We start from the raw sequence: 20,546 nt of genomic DNA, 5'->3' as shown, positions 1-20,546 counted from the left end.
AGCGCAAAGACAAATCGAAGGCCTTGGACAAGGCCTCTAGCTTAGCTAGCGTTTCCCCCCCCCCATGCTTGTTCTCTCCCGCTCCCCCCCCGCATCCTCTTGGGAACCAGAGCTGGTCCCCTGATCTTCATTTGCCCCCGGCCTTGGAGGAGGAGGGATTGGGGCCCCAATCCCCTCTGGCCCTCCCGGATTTGCATTTGGCCTCGGCCCCCACGCCTCCGCGTGCTGGGCCTTCAGCCACCTTTGCGCCTACTGCTGCAGGCCTGAGGCCTACTGCTGCAGGCCTGAGGCCTGCAGAGGGCCAGGATCTGGGCCTTCCCCCAGAGTTATACCAAATGCTCTCTGCAGCGATTTCCAAGGGGGTAGATGCAGAGCTACAAAGCAGGGTTCAGGCCCCCGGGCCTGCCTCTGCTGCTGCTGCTGCTGCTGCGGCTGCAGCTGAGCCTACTGATTTACCTAGTGTTCAGGCAGATCCATCTTTGCCTCCCCCCTCGCTCTATAGTGAGGAGTCGGCCTTGGTGGAAGAAGGGGAAATATTAGAAATTGATTTTTCAAACGATGAAGGGATGGCTCAAGACCAGTCTACTTCCTCTGGCTTATTCCGGCCTACATTATTTAAATCTCTATTGTATAAGGTGAAAACCACAACTAACATGGGTGGGGCCACCACACAGGCTAGCACTGCAGTCGATCTAGATGCAACAGAACGTTTATTTGCTGAACAAGTTTCAGAACAGGACGTCATTCCCTTCCCCAAATTGTTTCTGGATATTGTTCAAAAGCAGTGGGCGCAGCCAACTGCGGTTACCCCCCCCCCCTAGCAATGGAGATAAGAAATTATACACTTCCACTCCAGAATTGGAGGGCATCCTTCAATTTCCCACAGTGGATCCTCCCATTGCCGCCCTTGCCTCACCAGCTTTGATCCCATTGGAGATCTCCGAGGGGTTGAAGGCGGAGGACTGAAAGGCTGAGTTGGTCATCCGGAAAACTCACCAGGCTGCTGCCTGGGCCTTACGTGCTGCTACTGTGGCATCCTTCTTTAATAGAACATCATTGGTTTGGTTCAGACAATTGCAGGGCAGGCTTGGCCCGGAAGACATGCGTCTTCAACAAGATATTACCAAACTGATAGCAGCCTTGTAATTTTCTGCGGACACTACTCTGAATGCAGCAAAATTCGCATCCAGGGCAGTGGTTTCCAATGTGGCCTCCCGACGATTGCTGTGGCTCTGCCATTGGCAAGCGGACGTTCTCTCCAAATGACGATTGGCTTCCACCCCATTCAAGGGTGGGGCCTTGTTTGGCCCAGCTCTTGATCCAATTCTCATTGAAACTAGGGGTAAGCGTAAGGTGCTCCCATCCACAGGCAGACGCACCGACAGGAGGCAACAACCTTCTAATAGGCGCCAGTCCTTTCGGGCGGGGGATTCGGGGTTCACTACCGCTCCATATGCCCAGGGGTCAGCAACAACACCAGGCACAACCTCAGGGCAAGGCGGCCATTTCGTGGAGCCGGTAACCAGTCCTTTCGGAGGTACTGGTCACTCTCAAGGGGAGTGGCCTATCGGGCGTCTCTTGGAATTCGCCCGCCAGTGGGCAGAAACCACGTCCGACGCTTGGGCCCTCCAGGTAGTGAGGCTGGGCCTCACTCTAGAATTTCTTTCCATCCCCCCGAAGCGATTCATCAAGTGCCGCCCAGGTGCCAAGTAAGGAGGCATCTGATGGACACCGAAATACAACGCCTCTTATCCATCAATGCCATAGAGCAGGTTCCAAAGGGGCAAGAGGGACTAGGTTTCTATTCCATCTTATTCCTAGTGCCCAAGAGTTCTGGGGGATGGCGGGCCATTCTAGATTTGAAAAGGCTCAATCTGTACATAAAGTATCAAAGGTTCAAGATGCAATCCCTCAAGAGCATCTTGGCATCCATCCGCCATGGCGACATGATGACATCAGTTGACATCAAGGAACCGTACCTCCATGTGCCCATCCATCTGGAACACCGGAGGTTCCTCGGCTTCCAGTTTGCTGGTCGCCATTTTCAGTATTGGGCCCTACCCTTCGGCCAGTCAGAGGAGGCGTGGTCAACATTTGCATAACTCAGTCTTTAGGCTAATGGACAAAGTTAACCCATGCTTGGATTCTCCTCGCAGCGCACATAGAAGGACCGTTCAAGTAAGTCAATGGTCGGTCTAGACACGCAGACCACCGGCCATGTCCAGATGCAAGTCTTACTCCAGGTGACCCTTCTATCGTCTTCCTGAGCAGGACCTCCAACAGCAGAGGTACTCTGCTCCCAGGTATCCCAGACAGGGGGATAGGCAATTTTCCAGGGATAGATATAGGTTGCAGCAGCCCGGCAAGCGGCCCTTTCGAGGGGGTGGGCGGCCGCCCCTTCCGCAGAGCTAAGTGATTCGGGATCGTGTAACCCCATTGGCGGTCACCTTTCCTTCTTCACAGACCTCTGGGAGGGTATCACCACGGATGCCTGGGTCCTCCAGACAATCAGGTCGGTGCTCCATCTGGAGTTCCATTCCCAACCCCCCAATAGATTCCGCACCTTTCCCTCTCCAAGAATCCGGTCAAGCGTGCTTTCATGCACAAGGCCATTTATCATCTTCTGGAGATTAATGCAGTAGAACCAGTTCTGGAGGGGGAGAAAGAGTCAGGGTTCTATTCCCACCTGTTCCTAGTCCCCAAGAGCTTGGGGGGTTGGGTAGGTGAGGGATGGAGGGCCATCCTTGATCTCAAGCTATTAAATTCCAGGATTGTATACCATAAATTTAAAATGGCTTCCCTCAAGTCCATCCTGGAGGGGATCGGACAAGGGGACTTCCTAGCCTCCATTGATCTCACGGAGGAGTATCTCCACATCATGATTGCCCTGATCACCGCAAGTTCCTCAGGTTCTCGTACCGGGGTTCTCATTACTAGTACAGGGCTTTTCCCTTCGGGTTGGCCTCTGCTCCCAGGACCTTTACCATGGTGCTGGCCGCGGCTGCCGCCCACTTTCATTCCTTCCCGGTTCGCTTACACTGTTACCTTGATGACATCCTCGTACTAGCCCCCTCGGCTGTTTGTGCAGAGGGGGATCTCAGTACCACCATTAGCACCCTAAGGTCCCTTGGGTTCTCGATTAACCTCAAGAAAGGCCATCTAGTCCCCTCCACTAGACTTCAGCATCTGGGAACCATTATTGATTCGGTGAAGGGCAAGGTGTTCCTATCCCAAGAGCGTAGGGACAACATTGTTGAATTGATTCAAGAGATTCGCAGGATTCGATCTGTTCTCGTAGCTCTACTCTCCAGGCTTCTCGGAAAATTCATCTCCTGCATCGGGATCGTTCCCTAGGCTCGTCTTCACGCCAGAGAGTTGCAGTGGCTCCTCCTTCCCCACCAGAGGAATGGGACAAGCGATGCAAGCTTCAAGGTCCTAGTGACACCCCAGGTACTTCTCTCCCTCCGCTGGTGGATGTCCCTGGCTCTGGCCAAAGGTTCCCTATTCAGGGAGCCGGATAGGCTGGTCCTAAGAACAGATGTAAGTCTGTTCGGCTGAGAGGCTCATCTGCAGTCCCAGTTGGCCCAGGGCCGGTGGACATCGACGGACTTGCGGAGGAACATCAACTGGCTGGAACTCAGAGCGATCCACCTAGCTCTTCGACGGTTCAAGCAGACAGTCACCGGGAATAATATTCTGGTGCTGACAGACAGCGTGGCAGCCAAGGCCCATGTAAACAAGCAGGGAGGCACTCACTCTGTGACTCTACGCAACGAGGCAAGACGTCTGGGATGCTGGGCGGAGCGGAACCTCCTATCAATCCGGGCAGAACACATCTCTGGAGTGGAGAATCAGCAGGCGACTGACTCAGCAGGGAGACAGTAGACCACGGGGAGTGGCAACTTCACCCCAACATCTTCAATCAGATCTGCCAGAGGTTCGGTTGCCCGACTGTGGATCTCTTCACCTCACTGTCGAATGCCCAAATTCCGAGATTCATCTCACGGGTTCCAATGCAGGGGGCGATCGACATCGACTCCCTATGCTGCAGATGGCCGGCAGGCCTTCTGTACTCCTTTCCTCCCCTTCCCCTCGTTCCCGGGGTCTTGGGAAAGCTAGTGGTGGAGAGGGCAGAGATCATCCTAGTGGCCCCTCATTGGCCACGGCATCCCTGGCTCGCGGATCTGGTTGAGTTGTCGATTCTGCCCCATTGGAGAATCCTACGGGGGGAGGTGACCCTGCACCAGGTGAGTCTGGTGCATCCAGATCCAGAGTGGCTCCAGCTGACCACATGGTGCTTGAGTGGGAGCAACTGAGGGATGCCCAGATCTCCTTGAGAGTCATCAGGACCATTAAGGCCTCTAGGAGGAGATCCACCACCGTAACAATACCCTATCAGTGACTCCTCCCATGCCACCCTCGAGACATGCAGTTCAGGTAAGACCAACTGACTTTTTTTTTAAGTGGCATAAAAGTGCTTGTAATGAAATAAACGATAGAATAAATTTCATAAGATAGAGAGGAGTTTTGCAATTTAATTGAAAAACATAAATTGCAGGATTGCAATAATGTTACTGTTCAAACTGCTGGAGTGTTTGGAGAGATCTCATTGTTTTAAATAAAGGTCTGGATGTGAATGATCTATTCTTTCTGCAATAAAGCCCATTTAAACATTTCTGTATGTTCTCAGGAATTTTTTTGCTGTGAGGACAGATGGGAGTAAAATCCTCATTATTCAGACTGACTTTGAAAATGGATCACTTAGTGCCCAGCTCATTGCCTCAGCCAGGTAAGTCACCACTTAGATAAGACTATTCGATAAGCAATACCAAGCATATAATCAATTAATAGTTGAGGTGTTTAACGATATTTATAAGCCAGCCAAGTTCTTAGATTTTTACATAGTCCGATAAATACTCCAGGCCAATATTCTAATTTCACAGAGAACCATGTGGATCTATTCGTCATCTTAGTACCATATATCAGAATGAGGTGGAGGAATAAACTTTGTGCTGAAATAAAGGGAGCTGTTGGGCAGGGGAATGCTTTAACTTCACAAAAGAATGGCACCTGTTTCTCTTCCCTTACAGGTATTCAGCTGTTAATGAAGTCAACAAAATACAGGAGAATCAAGCCAGGGTATTTATAATTTTCATCACTAAGCTGTCACGAATCGAAGGAGGAAGTTCCTACATAGGATTTCATGGAGGTAGGTTGGCTTATGTGCAAGAATTACAGAACAAGGTGGCTGGAGGTCTATTTAAAGGGGCTGCTATGGCATCAAGATTGCTTCCTGCTTTCTCTCACAAATGGTCCTAGCAATGCAAGTTACAGATTACTGCAGTGTAGAAAGAAATGTGCTTCTAACACAAGGCTACAAATAAGATGAAAAATGTAATATGTCATATTTCCTAAGTTGTATTTGGACGACAAATCTTTTTGTGATCCACAGTGCACATTCTGAAGAGATCACAAAACAAAACTTTGGTGACAAAAATTGCTGAAAATCAGTAATGTGATTTCTTGCCATATTTAGTTAGGAAACATGAAAATTATATGTTGTTAAATAGGTTTAACACGGTTAATGTTACCCCTCCAGTTCTGAGTCTCTTGAAGTACAAAAGAAAAAGAAAATTCCCTTTGCCATTATTGGACCTCAGTCCAATAAAAAATTAAGGTATGGAGCTCAGGCGTTATCCTATATGTGGCATGTAATATATAGGGAAACATTCTTGCTTAAATTTAGTCAAACTCCTGATCTGGATATATACTGTTAATTTTACTGCTAGTGAATATTCCTCAAGTTTGCTTAGCCATTCATATTTACATATTTAGATATCCATTATGCTATTCCCTTTTGTGATGAATGAATTTATGCAAAATGCAAGAAACAAATAAAACAAGGCTTAAAGGAAAACCAACTCAAATCAATTTTTAATGGCCAAAGGGCCATCAAAAAAGTCAAAGGAAATATAATATACAAAAAAAAGGAAGTGTAAGTAAATACATGTATATGATATGTATATGTATATGTATTCTAGGCGGGACTAGAATTCACGGTTTCCCATTTTTTTGCCTCATGTCTTAACCACTAGACCAAACTGGCTCTCTGAAAAAAGCATCTCTTAATTTTGGAGGGTTTTTCTAATTCATGTTGCTATAAATGCAAAATCTATTTTTCAATTTCTTTTTCTTAATAGAAATGCAAATGTATACAGGTAGTCCTCAACTTACAACCACAATTGAGCCCAGAATTTATGTTGCTAAGTGACAAATTTGTTAAGTAAGTTATCTCCATTTTACGACTTTCCTTGCCACATTTGTTAGGTGAATGACTGCAGTTGTTAAATTAGTGACATGGTTGTTAAATGAATCTGGCACCCCATTGGCTTGTCAAAACATGGCAAAAGATGATCATATGACCCTGGGAGATTGCAACTGTCATAAATACATTCCAGTTGCAAAGCATCTGAATGTAAATCACATGACCATGGGATGCTGCAAGAGTTATAACTGTGAAAAATGGTCATAAGTTTTTTTTCCATTGCCGCTGTAACTTTGGATGGTCACTAAATGAATTGTTGTAAGTCAAGGACTACCTGTAATAAAAATAGTATACCCCTTCAGCAGTGGTGAAATTAACTTTTTTTTAACTACTGGTTCTGTGGGTGTGGCTTGGTGGGCATGGCAGGGAAAGGATACTGCAAAATCCGCATTCCCTTCCCACTCTGGGGCAAGTCAAAGATTGTATTTGCCAGTTCTCCAAACTACTCAAAGTTTCCGCTACTGGTTCTCCAGAATCTGTCATAATAATAATAATAATAATAATAATAATAATAATAATAATAATAATAATAGTAATAATAATAATAATAAATAATAACAACAACAATAATAATAATAATAATAATAATAATAATAATAATAATAATTATTTATTTAATTTGTATGCCGCCCAATCTCAAAGAGACTCAGGGCGGCTTACAGTAAAAAAAAGGGGAAGGAAGGACATACAAAAACAAGACAACATTAAAAGATCACAACATTCACAACTGAGGATGCGGCTGGACAAATTCAACAGCCCCAGGCCTGCTGGAATAGCCAGGCAGAATCTGCTGAATTCAACAGCCCCAGGCCTGCCCTTCAGACTTTTGTAATATGTTTCCCCTAACTTTTCCATGATTTGTTTGGAAGCTAACATATTTGTTGGTTTCCCATAATCCTGTCCTTGCCACCCCCTTCCCTGAGACATTTGATTGGCCAAACTGAAAGGAAGCATTTAACTTCAATATTTAGTACAATATCTGCAAATTAATTTAATGAAGGCCCTTGCTGTTATATGGTAAAAGATACATTATTGTATTATCCTACCCTTCCCTCTGTTAGATTAAGTGGTTTTCCTCAGAAATGATTAATGGAAATGTAGGTAATAGCTGTGAAATATCATCTGTTGTTTTTAGGGCTGTGGCAGTCTGTGCATATTGATGATCTAAGAACCTCCAAGGATATGATCTCTGATATAACAGCCTTCAGAAACATCACCATCAGCCAGCTGTTTTCTGAAAATACGGGAGAGTCTGCAGAGAATCCTGAAAGTAAGTCCAACTATATGTTTATGTAGTGCTTATTTCCAACAGTTCGTAGTAATTCCCATCATCATCTTTAGAGTCAGGCTGCATTCCGATATGAGACTTTCTTTATCATTGTAGCTGCAGGGATGAAAGAAGAAGAAGAAACAGAAGAGAAGATGGAGGTGGAGGTGTCACCAATATCTGAACCAGAAATATTTGTAAGTCTTAATATGCCTCACTAAATCTAGTTTGATTGTTTCCCTTTGATCTAAGAGCAAATTATGTTCTTCTTTGTACCAACTTGCTTTTTTTGTTCCGTGGAATTGATTATAGAAATAACACAACACATGTTTCACATATTTGTATCTAGATATTTATGATTAGCTATCTCTTCTAGCCTTGGGATGGTCCACATATTTTGCTCTATTAGAGTTACATGCGTAATCTGGTATAATTAGAGTAGGATTCCTATTTGTGATCACGCCATAGGGATCACTATTTGTGATCTTTATGATAGCTCCATTAGCTACAGTTTTAGAAGATTATATAGATGGACAATAATGTATGACCTTTCAGTAATGCAAAGGTCTTCTTTTGTGCCTGTTTTCTCTAGAAATAGAAGTTTCTGTAGATGGGTGTCTACCTCCCTAGTTGCTAGTGCTGCATTGTTTTTATTTTACTAAGGTGTTTATCCAAGCAGAATCTTTTTCTTTCTGGATACCTGGATGATTGTTTCTCCCTCTGCTCCCAGGGAGAATCTAGAAGTGAGCATCTTAGAGCACCAGAGCCTTATCTAGCCCTCAACTTCTTTTTTTTTTTTTTTTTTTTGGGGTGGGGGGCTGAAGTTGATGAAAAAAGGCTGACATAATTTCCTCCTGTTGTATAGTAGAAAACAGTAGAGCTTTGTAAAACAATTGAAATAATTGTTCTGATCCCAGGTGGGTGTGATGAAATGCTAGTCTGACCACAAGACAAATGTCCTAGACACCAAATGGCTCTGTTTCAAGCTTTCAATTTGAAAAGACTGTTTTGCACTTAGAACTTTTCCATTAACAGACAGCACTGTTCTGACAATCTTGGGAAAACCTATTTCAAATTTAGAAGTATTTCATATTATTTTGCACTGCTAGTGAAAAAAAAAAGTGACACGCAAGCCCTAGTAAAGTACAGCATAGTTAAAACAATAAACAAAATAACAAATACCAAAGAAAATTTCTAGAAACCCTCCTGCATGGAAGGGAAGCATAATGGTCCTGGACACTTGCATTATTATCTCATACTTTTGAAGTGTGAGACTCAACTATCAAAAGGCTGTCCAGCTCAGTTTAATCAGATGCTCATTCACATCTGATAGCCATAGAGGAAATTATTGTACATTGTCTCAGGATATACTAAAAAAAAATTTTTCCCCCCCTCCTGTGCCTGGAAACTCTAAGATTTTGGATACTACCATTCTCTTGAGGAGTTGTGTTCAAAGTGCTGTCGGCATGCTGAGAGACCACAATGAGGATGCCGGTCGTAGCGCTGAGAGAATTGCAATTCTTCTTAAACTCCTGTCTGAGGAAGATACCCCGCAAGGTATATAATATACGTATGTCCAGAAGGAGTATGATCTTTTGTTAAAGTGAAATATATTGTAATACAAGTTCCTCTTGCTAGAATGCTCAGGTTACTAACTATACAATAAAAAACTGAAATAAAGGATCGGTTTCTGTTTTATACTTTTGAGAATGTATTTGCTCTGTCAGTGATTGTGTTTGACTAGACCCCATAGAAAATCAAAAGATGAGAGCTTGCCTTTTTCCTACAGTTCTTTGGAAGTGTCGTGTGTGTTTGTGTGTGTGTGTGTGTTTTGAGAGAAAGTGAATGTGTAGGAATTCTATAGAGTAGAGGAATCCTGCAAATGTAGAAGGGTTCAATTTTATTCACAACTGCATAATGACTCTTCTTCCTCATTTCTAGTATTTATTTATAGCACACCTTTACCCTCACCATTAGTAGTGGTGAGTTAAATGGCATTGCTAAGTAGTTAATACATAACAGAAAAGGAATAAACTGATATTTCTCACAATGGGTGGGTAGACTTGCAAATAATTCTTAAATAATCTCAAATTATTGAAGGTAATGACCAAGGTTTGTAAGTCATATAGCTCTTCTTAGGGAAGCAAATATACAATTTTATGTAAGATCATCAAACAAAAGACTAGGAAATGTTAATTTTGATTCAAAAACTGAATTATCCATCAGTACCTTCTTTCATCTTCTTTGAAATATAATTCTAAAAAGTGGCTATACAAATTTTATACAAATAAAAATTAGGCTGTCCTTTTTTTTCTCTCCCCCAGGCAACTTCCTGAAGATTACAAAGAGCCGTCTTACTTACCTTTTGAAAAATCAGGAAGAGAATTATCTCATTATGAAAGAGTGGATGTTGCGGGAGGCCTCCAACCTTAATGCCCTCCAGGAAGGAGGAACATTTAGGTATAGTGTATAGCAGGGGTGTCAAACTCGATTTCATTGAGGACCTCTTGACAAACAGGGTTGTCAAGAGCATGGGGGCTGAGTGGATGAGGCCGGGGTGGGCATGATTAGCTTGATGTCACTCATGTCGGGGGCCTGTGGTGGCCAGAGTGCTCTGCCAGAGAAAACAGACTCCCAATCTCTCTTTTCGGCTGCGACAGCCTCCTGCAACCTCTGCCAGTGAAAATGGAGCTTGTGAAGGCCGCACACGGCAGAGGCACCCTTGGGCCAGTCATATTTCTAGGGTGGCCCTGTGGACCAAATCTAAGCATCCCACAGTCCGGGTCCAGCCCCTGGGCCTTGAGTTTGACACTTCTAGTGTATAGATTAAGCATTTAATTCACTTTCTGGAGCCACTTCCCCCCCCCTCCAAACTGGTTGCTCAGGTTGAAATACTGCCTTTAATCCAAATATGGCAGCTTCTGGGACTCTTAGTTTAATTGCAATTTGACAAATTTTACTGCTTAAGACTTCACTCATTGAAGTTTTAATCTTTTTCAATAATAAAATATGCATTTGGGGGTTTAAAAATTTTCTCTGAAGTATCTTTAATGTACTAGCACGCCGATGGCCAACGTTTTTTGGCTCGTGTGCCATAAGGGGGGAGCGCAGGGGGGGTTGTGCGCGGGCGTGCCACACCCATAATGTAACACGTGACACCCCCCCCCCCAGTGTGCATGAAAGGCGCTCCAACTCATTTTTTGCATGCTTTTTTTGCCCTCCCCAGGCTCCAGAGGCTTTATAGGAGCCTAGGGAGGTAGAAAACAGCCTCCCCCGCCCCGCCCCCCCAGAGGCCCTCAGGAGGCTTTAGGGACTTTCAGGAGGCTTCCCTGAAGCCTCCGGAAGACTAAAAACGACCCTATGAGCAAACTGGCCCTATGGGCAAACCGGAAGTGCGGGAATGGACTTCTGGTTTGCTCATAGGGGCGTTCTCCTGTGCGCGGCTTGGGGAATCCAAACATGGGTTAACTTTGTCCATTAGCCTTGAGACTGGGTTATGCAAATTGCTGGCCATGCCTCCTCTGACTGGAGTGGTTCAGTTTTTTTAACTCAGTCCAGCCTAAAGAGATGCAAAATTATTCTCTCTGGGTTACTAGACAAATTCATCATTATTATTAATCAGCTTGGATTCCCTTCACCAGCTTGAGCTCCTTTCACATAGCAGTAAATATCTCTACAAATAGGTTTGTTTTCTCTTCGTTTAAAGTGGTAATTGGATTTTAGTGTTCCCGGAGCCTTTGGGGCCAGGGAACCTCTTTCTTGGAGGCGAGGGCATGCTGTTGTTCGTTGTGGGAAGGTCTGTTCGCTGCCTTCATTTTGTCTTGCCGCGGCTGGAGATTGGTTTGCTGCACCGCCCGCTCTAGCCGCTGTCCGTCACCGCCTCCTTCCCCCCGAGGTTGCCTGATGATGCACGGAGCCCGGACACCCCCATTGCCATATGGCTGAGCTCCCTGTATTACCTCGACCTCAAGAGCCTCTGCAGTCGCTGGCAAGATACGAGGCAGGCGTTCTCCATTCTGGCGGCAGCTTTGTACCTCGCCGATTTGAATCTCCTGTCCCCACTGTTGGTCGTGGGGGCCATTTTGGATCCCTTTTCGCGTCAACAAACAGTGGTGGGGTGTGGCTTCATTTTCCCACCCGCAGTGACGTAAAATCACCAGATTCATTGCTCCATGGAGGTCAGTTCGCCACCATTCTACTGGAGCATGAGTTTGATCTCTCACGGCCACCTGCTTCGATTGCGATCGGCATTTGGTATTTCAGTGAATGTGAGCTTGAGCCCTTTCAACCTAGCTTACATGGCGGATCATTCTATTACCGGGGGCAGCACTGGGGCTTCCACTTCTCCTCAGTTGTCCTCCGATGCCACTGGGGCCTCATCTAGAGTGGATAGGACCACCACCAGGGCCGCCAGCCACAGTTCCTGCGCCACCCCAGCAGCTTCTGCCAGGGCTGCTAAGTGCACCAGTAAGACCAAGAATCGGTCTAGGGATCTCTCAGCCCCCAGGCCACCTCACATCCTGCTGCCTGAAGGGCCTTCTACCTCTGGCCTAACTGGAATTCAAGGTTGGTCCCCAGACCTCAGAATCTCACAACTGGAGGACCTGACTCAGGCCTTCAGGGTTCATCTGATCCTTCTCAGCCCAGCCCAGGCCCGGCCCCCTCCCGTTCAGAGGCCTCAGCCACCTTTACTCCCACGGCTGCTGGCAGCAGACCAGAGGATACTTCAGAATTTGACCTCCCCCCTGGGCTCAGGGACATGATTGCCACTGTCATATCTAGGGGAGTGGAGGCAGAAGTACAGTGTAGGAGTCAACGCTCTAGGAATTTGATTTCTGCCAGAGATTTAGCTACCTCTCAGGCTGATCCCCCTTCTCCCTTACCTTCCATCTACAGTGAGGGAAGGAATGTGAGATTTTGGATTTAGAGTTATCAGATGATGAAGGTCTGATTCAGACTAAAGTTCCTTTTTCGGGCCTCTTCAGCCCTATTTAAATCTCTACTTTATAAAGCCAAGGCCATCTCCAATTTGGGGGGAGCAACCACCCCGGCCAGTACTGAGGTGGGCCTTGATCCCACAGAATACTTGTTTGCTGAACAGGTACAAGAACAAGAGACTATTCCATCACCCAAATTGTTTCTGGATGTAATCCAAATACAATGGTCCCAGTCCACCGCAGTCTCGCCCGCTAGCAATGGTGATAGAAAGCTTTATGCTTCCACTCCAGAATTGGACACCATTTTGCAGTTTTCCACTGTTGACCTGCCGATAGCATCCTTGGCTTTCCCGGCCCTCATTCCATCCAAGATTTCGGAGGGGTTGAAGGCTAAGGATCGCAAGGCGGAGCTCATTATTCACAAACTGTACCAGGCAGCTGCCTGGGCATTGCGTGCTGCTACGGCAGCCTCGTTCTTCAATAGAACTTCCTTAGTTTCCTTAGTCAGCCACTGGTTGAAGGCGTGTATTGCCCTAGCCTACAACTGTCAGTCCCGACTGGTTCCCAGTTGCATCACTCCCCATTCTACCAGGAGTGTGACCATGATGGCAGCCTGGGCAACGCAGGCCTCGGTGGAGGACATCTGCAGGGCAGCAACCTGGTCATCGCCATCACCCTTTATCTGTCACTACAAGGTCCACATTTATGCCTCGGCTGAGGCATCCTTTGGACGGCGCATGCTGCAAAGGTTAGCTTCTTCGGCTACGACACCAGACCAGCCTCGCTCCTGCCCCTGAAGTCTATTGCTTTGGCATGTCCCATGCTTGGATTCCCCAAGCAGCGCACAGGAGAATGACCGTTGACTTACCTGAACGGTCCTTCTATGTGCGCTGCGAGGGGATTCTCCTGTGTGCTGCTTGGGGAATCCAATCATGGGTTAACTTTGTCCATTAGCCTAGAGACTGAGTATGCAAATCTTGACCACGCCTCCTCTGACTGGATTGGATCAGTTTTTTTACTCAGTCCAGCCTAACGAGACGCATCTCAATTTTCTCTCTAGACTAATCGACAAATTTCACCTTTTTCCCTTGGATTCAGCAGCAGATTGTGACTTTACTTGCTATATGTGTTTTGAGGTGGAGGCGGCAGTTTGCTGCCAGCCCAGATCCTCATCGCCGCTCTCTCTCTCTCTCTCTCCCTCTCTTGCCTGGGATCGGAGGCTGCGAGGCCGTCGGCTCGTCGTGCTGGACTGCAGCGGTATTTTCAAGCGGCGATTGGCATTGCTCTCCTCGCCTTGCGTTTGGCGCGTCCTGGGCTGGTGCGCCGCCCTGCGCCGTTTCAAGCCGGGAGCGACCCGCCTGCGCGGCGCGGTTCAACCCAGGCATTTCCATTGCCTTGTGGCATTTCCTTGATCGCAGCGGCAGCATTTTTGCCGGGGAGCCAGCGGTCTGCAAGATCCCTGGGCTTGGCAGTTTGAATTTTCGTGCCCTCCAAGGCGGCCGCCATTTTGGATCCGGCCCTGCACATGCGCAGGAATCGTCCAGAGGAGGCGGGGCGCATGATTTCACGCCAGGCATTGGCGCCGCCCAGACGGCCCTCCTCTTTCCCTCACTTGCGGAGAGCTGAGTCACTGAAGAGATTGTTTCCCAATCGGCTACTGATTTCACGTGGCGCTTTGTGCAGAGGAGAAATTCGTGGCATTCACTCATAAACAAGGTTGAGCCTTTCCAAATATCTTTCTATCTTTGCAGTGGCTGATTAGTCTATGCCCAAAGGTGCTGTGGAGCCCTCTTGTGAGCCCTGCTCCCTTGGCGAGGGGGGGGGCTAGCCCAAGGCCCAGCAGGGCTGCTACTAGGGCCACTAGTCATAGGCCCCAGGCCTCATCTGCCATTAGGGACAGGTCCCATAAACGTAAGGATAAATCTAAGGCTGCTAAGGCCTCTGGGGCACCCAGCAGCTCACCCCCGGTTCTGATTCCGCAACAGGCTTCCCCAGCACATCCTACGGAGCAGGGTTGGTCCCCAGATATTCAGTTGCCCCAGGCTCCTGTGGCAGCAGAAGGGGGTTTGGGGCCCCACTCCCCTCTCCTATTTCTGAGATGAGTATGGCTTTGGCCCACTCGCCCCCACGTGCGGGGCCCTCTGCGACTTTCACTCCTACTGCTGGAGGCCTCAGACCACTGGAAGGCCAGGATTTGGGCCTTCCCCCTGATTGGTACGGCTCGGCTTCGGATGGACCTGGACTCCAATTGCGCAGAGCCAGCCGGGGTACCGGGGGAATGTCTTGAACGACATCTCTGGACTGACTTTCAACCTGTTACTCCTGATGAAGTGAACAAGGCCATGGGAGCGGTGAGTGCTGCCACGTGTATACTGGACCCGTGCCCCTCCTGGCTGGTCGCGAACAGCAAGGAGGTGACGCGGAGCTGGATCCAGGCGATGGTGAATGCTTCTCTTCGGGAGGGCTTATTCCCACCGGCATTGAAGATAGCGGTGGTGAGACCCCTCCTGAAGAAGCCATCGTTGGACCCAGCTAGTTTGAACAACTACCGTCCAGTCTCCAACCTCCCCTTCATTGGGAAGGTTGTTGAGAAAGTGGTAGCCTCTCAACTCCAACGGTCCTTGGATGAAGCCGATTATCTGGACGCCTTTCAGTCTGGATTCAGGCCTGGCTACAGCACGGAAACCGCTTTGGTCGCACTGACCGATGATCTCTGGAGAGCCAGGGATGGAGGTCATCCCTCCATCCTAGTGCTCCTTGACCTCTCAGCGGTCTTCGATACCATCGACCATGGTATCCTTCTGCGACGGTTACGAGAGGTGGGAGTGGGTGGCACCGTTTTTCGGTGGTTCTCCTCCTACCTCTCGGACAGGTCACAGTCGGTGTTAGTTGGGGGAGAGAGGTCGACCCCTAGGCCCCTGAAATATGGGGTTCCTCATGGTTCGGTCCTATCCCCCCTTCTGTTCAATATCTACATGAAGCCACTGGGTGAGATCATTCGACGGCACGGGATAAAATACCATCAATACGCGGATGATACTCAGCTGTATCTGTCCGCCCCGTGCCAACTCAGTGAAGCGGTTGACATGATGTGCCAGTGCCTGGAGGCTGTCAGGGTCTGGATGGGGGTTAACAAGCTTGTACTCAATCTAGACAAGACCGAGTGGCTGTTGTGTTTCCCTCCCAAGAATTTGGCCAGTATTCCATCACTCAGGCTGGGAGGTGAAAATTTACGCCCCTCAGACAGGGTGCGCAACTTGGGAGTCCTCCTGGACCCACAGCTGACTTTAGAACATCACCTGTCAGCTGTGACCAGGGGGGCATTTGCCCAGGTTCGCCTGGTGCACCAGTTGCGTCCCTACCTGAACCGGGAGGCACTCGCAACAGTCACTCACGCCCTCGTGACCTCAAGACTGGACTACTGTAATGCGCTCTACATGGGGCAGCCTTTGAAGAGTATTCGGAGACTTCAACTCGTCCAGAATGCAGCCGCGCGAGCGATTGTGGGTGCACCTCGGTACACCCACGTTACACCTATCTTCCGCGAGCTGCACTGGCTACCGATCGGTCTCCGGATACGCTTCAAAGTGCTAGTCGTAACTTATAAAGCCCTTCATGGTATTGGACCTGGGTACTTGAGAGACCGCCTGCTGCCAATTACCTCCCATAGACCCATTAGATCACACAGGGTCGGCCTCCTCCGGGTTCCGTCCACCAGCCAATGCCACCTGGCTACCACCCGGGGGAGGGCCTTCTCTGCAGCAGCTCCGGCCCTTTGGAATGAACTCCCCGCAGAGATTCGTACCCTCACCTCTCTCCAGGCCTTCCAGAAAGCCGTCAAAACCTGGCTGTGCCGGCAGGCCTGGGGTTGATGAGTTCTCCTCCCCTCTCAACTTGTATGGCTGTATGGTTCTTGTGTATTTTAATTACGTGTATTGTGTTTATGTCCCCTTTCCCCCTTTTGAGTTGTTTGCCGCCCTGAGTCCCTCCCGGAGAAGGGCGGCATACAAATAATCTAAATCTTAAATCTTAATCTTAAATGATTTCTACTGCTATTTCTAAAGGGGTGGATGCGGAACTACTCCGTAGGGCCCAGGCTCCCAGGGCCACTGTAACCCGGATGGGCCTTGATTCCCAGACAGTGCAAGGGGATTCATCTATTCCTCTAACAGAGCCTCCCTCGCCTCAACCCTCAGTCTACAGTGAGGAGTCAGCCTTGGTGGAGGAAGGTGAGGTCATAGATAGGGAATTTTCCGATGATGAAGGGCTTCCACTGGATCAACCTACTGCACCGGGTTTGTTCCACCATTCCCTCTTTAAATCATTGCTGTATAAGGCTAAGACCACCACCCACATGGGGGAGGCAGCCTCTAAGGATAGTACAGCTGTGGGATTAGATGCGACTGAGCGCCTCTTTGCTGAGCAAGTGGCCTTGCAGGATGTTATTCCCTCGCCCAAGCTCGTTCTGGATCTGATTCAGAAGCAGTGGGATCAACCGACCGTGGTAAACCACCCAGCAATGGGGATAGGAAAGTGTACACTTCTACCCTGGAGTTGGAAAATCTTCTCCAGTTTCCCACTGTAGATGCTCCCATTGCTGCCCTCGCCTCTCCGGCATTAATTCCATCAGAAATTTTGGAGGGCTTGAAGGCAGAGGATTGTAAGGCCGAGACAGTCATCCGCAAGACCCATCAGGCTGCGGCCTAGGCCTTACGCTCGGCTACGGCAGCGTCCTTCTTTAATAGGACTTCCTTGGTCTGGCTTAAGCAATTGCAGAGTAGGCTTGCCCCAGAGGAAATGCGCCTTCACCAAGACATTACCAAATTGATGGCGGGCTTGGAATTTTCTGCGGATGCCACTCTTAGTGCAGCAAAATTCGCTTCTCGGGCCATAGTCTCTAATGTAGCATCCCCACGCCTGCTGTGGCTCCGCCATTGGCAAGCTGATGTCAAGTCCAAATGGCACCTTGCATCCACGCCCTTCAAGGGTGAGGCCTTGTTTGGGTCAGTTCTCAACCCCATCCTCATTGAGACCAGAGATAAGTGTAAGGTTCTCCCTTCCACCAGTGGCCGGGCCAATAGGAGACAGCAACCTTATCAGAGACGACAGCCCTTTCGGGCCGGGGACTCTGGATTTGCCCCTGCTCCCTATGTTCCCCATTACAACAGGGGTTTCTCCCAGCTCCAGGATCACGGCCAGGACCGCGCAGGCGCCATGGATAGGGCGCCAGAAGCCCCAGGTGCAGCCCCAGGCGAGGAGGTCCTTTCGTGGAGAGCTGGAAACCGGTCCTTTCGGAGGTACCGGTGACTCACAAGGGGACGGACCCATCGGAGGGCGTCTCCTGGCCTTCTCTCATCAGTGGGCGGAGATCACGTCCGACGCCTCACTCTAGAATTTCTCTCCATTCCCCCAAGGTGGTTCATCCAGTGTCCCGTTCCCAGGTGCCCGACAAAAGGCGCCTCATGGACGCCGAGATACATCACCGTCTCACCATCAGGGCAGTAGAACAGGTACCGAAAGGCCAGGAAGGGCTAGGGTTCTACTCCATCTTGTTTCTGGTGCCCAAGAACTCAGGGGGATGGCGGGCCATCCTAGATTTGAAAAGGCTCAATCGATACATCAAATACCAAAAATACAAAATGCAATCGCTCAAAAGCATATTGGCCTCCATCCGCCAGGGCGACATGATGACATCAGTAGACATCAAGGAGGCGTACCTCCATGTGCCCATACACCTGGCACATCAGCGTTTCCTGCACTTCCAGTTCAGTGGCCGTCACTTTCAATACCGGGCCTTACCCTTTGGCCTCTCATCAGCCCCGCGCACGTTCACGAAACTCCTGGCAGTCGTAGCGGCATCACTTCCTTCAGTTCCAATATGAGTGAATTGTTATTTGGACGACATCTTGGTCCTGTCTTCATCTCGGAACCAGGCCCTATGAGATTTGCAGATCACGATGGACTCGCTGCGCAGTCACGGGTTCGTTCTCAACCTTCCCAAGAGCCACTTGCAGCCAACCACGACGCTGCTCCACCTGGGGACCATCATCGATTCAGTGTCTTGCGAAGTCTCTCTCTCTCTGGAGAGGCAACAAAGCATCCAGCACCTGGCCAATCAGGTTCTGTCCCAGAGACTCTTGCCGTTGGCAACGCTGTCCAAATTACTGAGAAAGATGATTTCTTGTATCAACGTGGTTCCCTGGGCCAGGTTCCATGCATGCCCACTTCAGTGGTTCCTGCTTCCCTTCCAGAGGGCACACACCAGCCATTTCCAGACCAAGTTTTGGCTCCCACACAAGCCTCTCAGATTCCTTCGTTGGTGGACATCCTCCAAGCTCCTCCAGGGGTGCACATTCAAGGAGCCGGACCGCATCCAAATTACGACGGATGCCAGCCTATTTGGAGGGGGGGCTCAAGGGCGCTGGTCGAGTCAGGAACTGTCAAACAGCATAAACTGGCTGGAACTCCGCGTCATTCGTCTAGCCCTTCTGGAGTTTTGGGACATTGTGTCACACAACCCTGTGTTGGTCTTGACCAACAACGTTGCCTCCAAGGCCCATGTCAACCGCCAAGGGGGCACCCACTCCAAGGCCCTAATGCTGGAGGCGGAGAGGTTACATTGCTGGGCAGAGACCAAGCTTTTGTCAATCCGGGCGGAGCACATCTCGGGTGTGGCCAACACGCAGGCAGACTGGCTGAGCCGGGCCACTGTGGATCAAGCGGAGTGGCAACTCCACCCTGGCCTCTTCCGGGAACTCTCTTGCCAGTTCGGCCGCCCCAAGGTTGATCTGTTTGCGCAACTGCACAACACACAACTTCCGAGGTTCTATGCCAGGTACCAGGCCCCCGGAGCAGAGAGGGTGGATGCTCTACGCAGTCCTTGGCCAGCCGGCCTCCTTTATGCCTTTCCCCCTCTCCCGATTCTTCCATCGATCATCCAGAAGATCCTGACGGAACAGATGGAGGTGCTGTTGGTTGCCCCAATGTGGTCCAGACGTCCCTGGTACACAGACCTCGTATACCTGTCGGTATCACAGCCGTGGAGGATTCCGCACGACCAGATCCAGCTCAACCAGGGGGCTCTCATCCACCCAAACCCCCAGCTCCTGCAGTTAGCCGTGTGGCACGTGAGTGGGCTATTCTGACCGGCCTTCACTATTCGAGTCAAGTGATTGACACTATCCAGGCGGCCCGACGTCCATCCACTACACGTATATATGAGGCCACCTGGCAGGCCTTCTGTAGGTGGTGCCGCCGAGCCGGGGCTGACCCCATCAAGGCTTCGGTACCTCAAGTCTTGGACTTTTTACAATCGGGACTTAATAAGGGCCTCGCGCCCAACACGCTCCATCGGCAGGTCACAGCATTATCCATGGTGGTTGGAGGCGGTCAGGGCCGTTCCTTGTCTCAGCACTCACGGGTCAAGGCCTTCCTGAAGGGTGCGACAAATTTGAGGCCTCCGACAATCCACCGTTATCCTACCTGGGACTTGACCTTGGTGCTCAGAGCACTCACGTCTGCTCCATTCGAGCCCATCCAATCCATCAGCTTTCAGCTACTGAGCTTAAGACTGTGTTCCTGGTGGCCTTTACATCGGCCAGGAGGGTTTCGGAGTTGGCTGCGCTATCTGTTCGTGCCGACCTCTGCATATTCCATCCTAACAGAGTAGTACTCCGTTTGGACCCTTCCTTCCTCCCGAAGGTCAACACGTTGTTTCACAGAGCTCAGGAGCTCATCCTTCCAGACTTTTGTCCACATCCTCCCCATCCTCAGGAGCGCCAGTGGCATCATTTGGATGTTCATAGAACCCTCTGACGTTATGTAAAGCGCACGGCCTCGTTCAGAAGATCGGAGGCGCTATTTGTTTCCTTCCAGCCGTCGTCCATGGGACAGAAAGTGTCCTTCCACACCATCGGCCAATGGTTGAAGGCGTGCATCGCTTTGGCGTATGACAGTCACTCCCGGCTGGTTCCCAGATGTATTACTCCTCATTCTACCAGAAGTGCGGCTACCATGG

General features: G+C 49.3%; 1 protein-coding gene across 2 annotated transcripts in view; it reads left to right on the top strand.

Moving 5' to 3' along the window:
* Window positions 1–20,546, top strand: part of RNF213 (ring finger protein 213) — a 147,155-nt gene that overhangs the window by 83,228 nt on the left and 43,381 nt on the right. For both annotated transcript variants that reach the window (XM_032212395.1, XM_032212394.1), the window contains 6 exons: window positions 4,691–4,789; window positions 5,091–5,209; window positions 7,461–7,595; window positions 7,710–7,789; window positions 9,008–9,149; window positions 9,917–10,052. In XM_032212395.1, coding sequence (XP_032068286.1) covers window positions 4,691–4,789; window positions 5,091–5,209; window positions 7,461–7,595; window positions 7,710–7,789; window positions 9,008–9,149; window positions 9,917–10,052 — 711 coding nt within the window. The remainder of the gene's footprint in view (window positions 1–4,690; window positions 4,790–5,090; window positions 5,210–7,460; window positions 7,596–7,709; window positions 7,790–9,007; window positions 9,150–9,916; window positions 10,053–20,546) is intronic.

The sequence above is a fragment of the Thamnophis elegans genome, chromosome 2, assembly GCF_009769535.1.
Source record: "Thamnophis elegans isolate rThaEle1 chromosome 2, rThaEle1.pri, whole genome shotgun sequence".
Lineage (NCBI taxonomy): Eukaryota > Metazoa > Chordata > Lepidosauria > Squamata > Colubridae > Thamnophis > Thamnophis elegans.
This window is presented reverse-complemented; position numbering and strand designations above follow the sequence as displayed.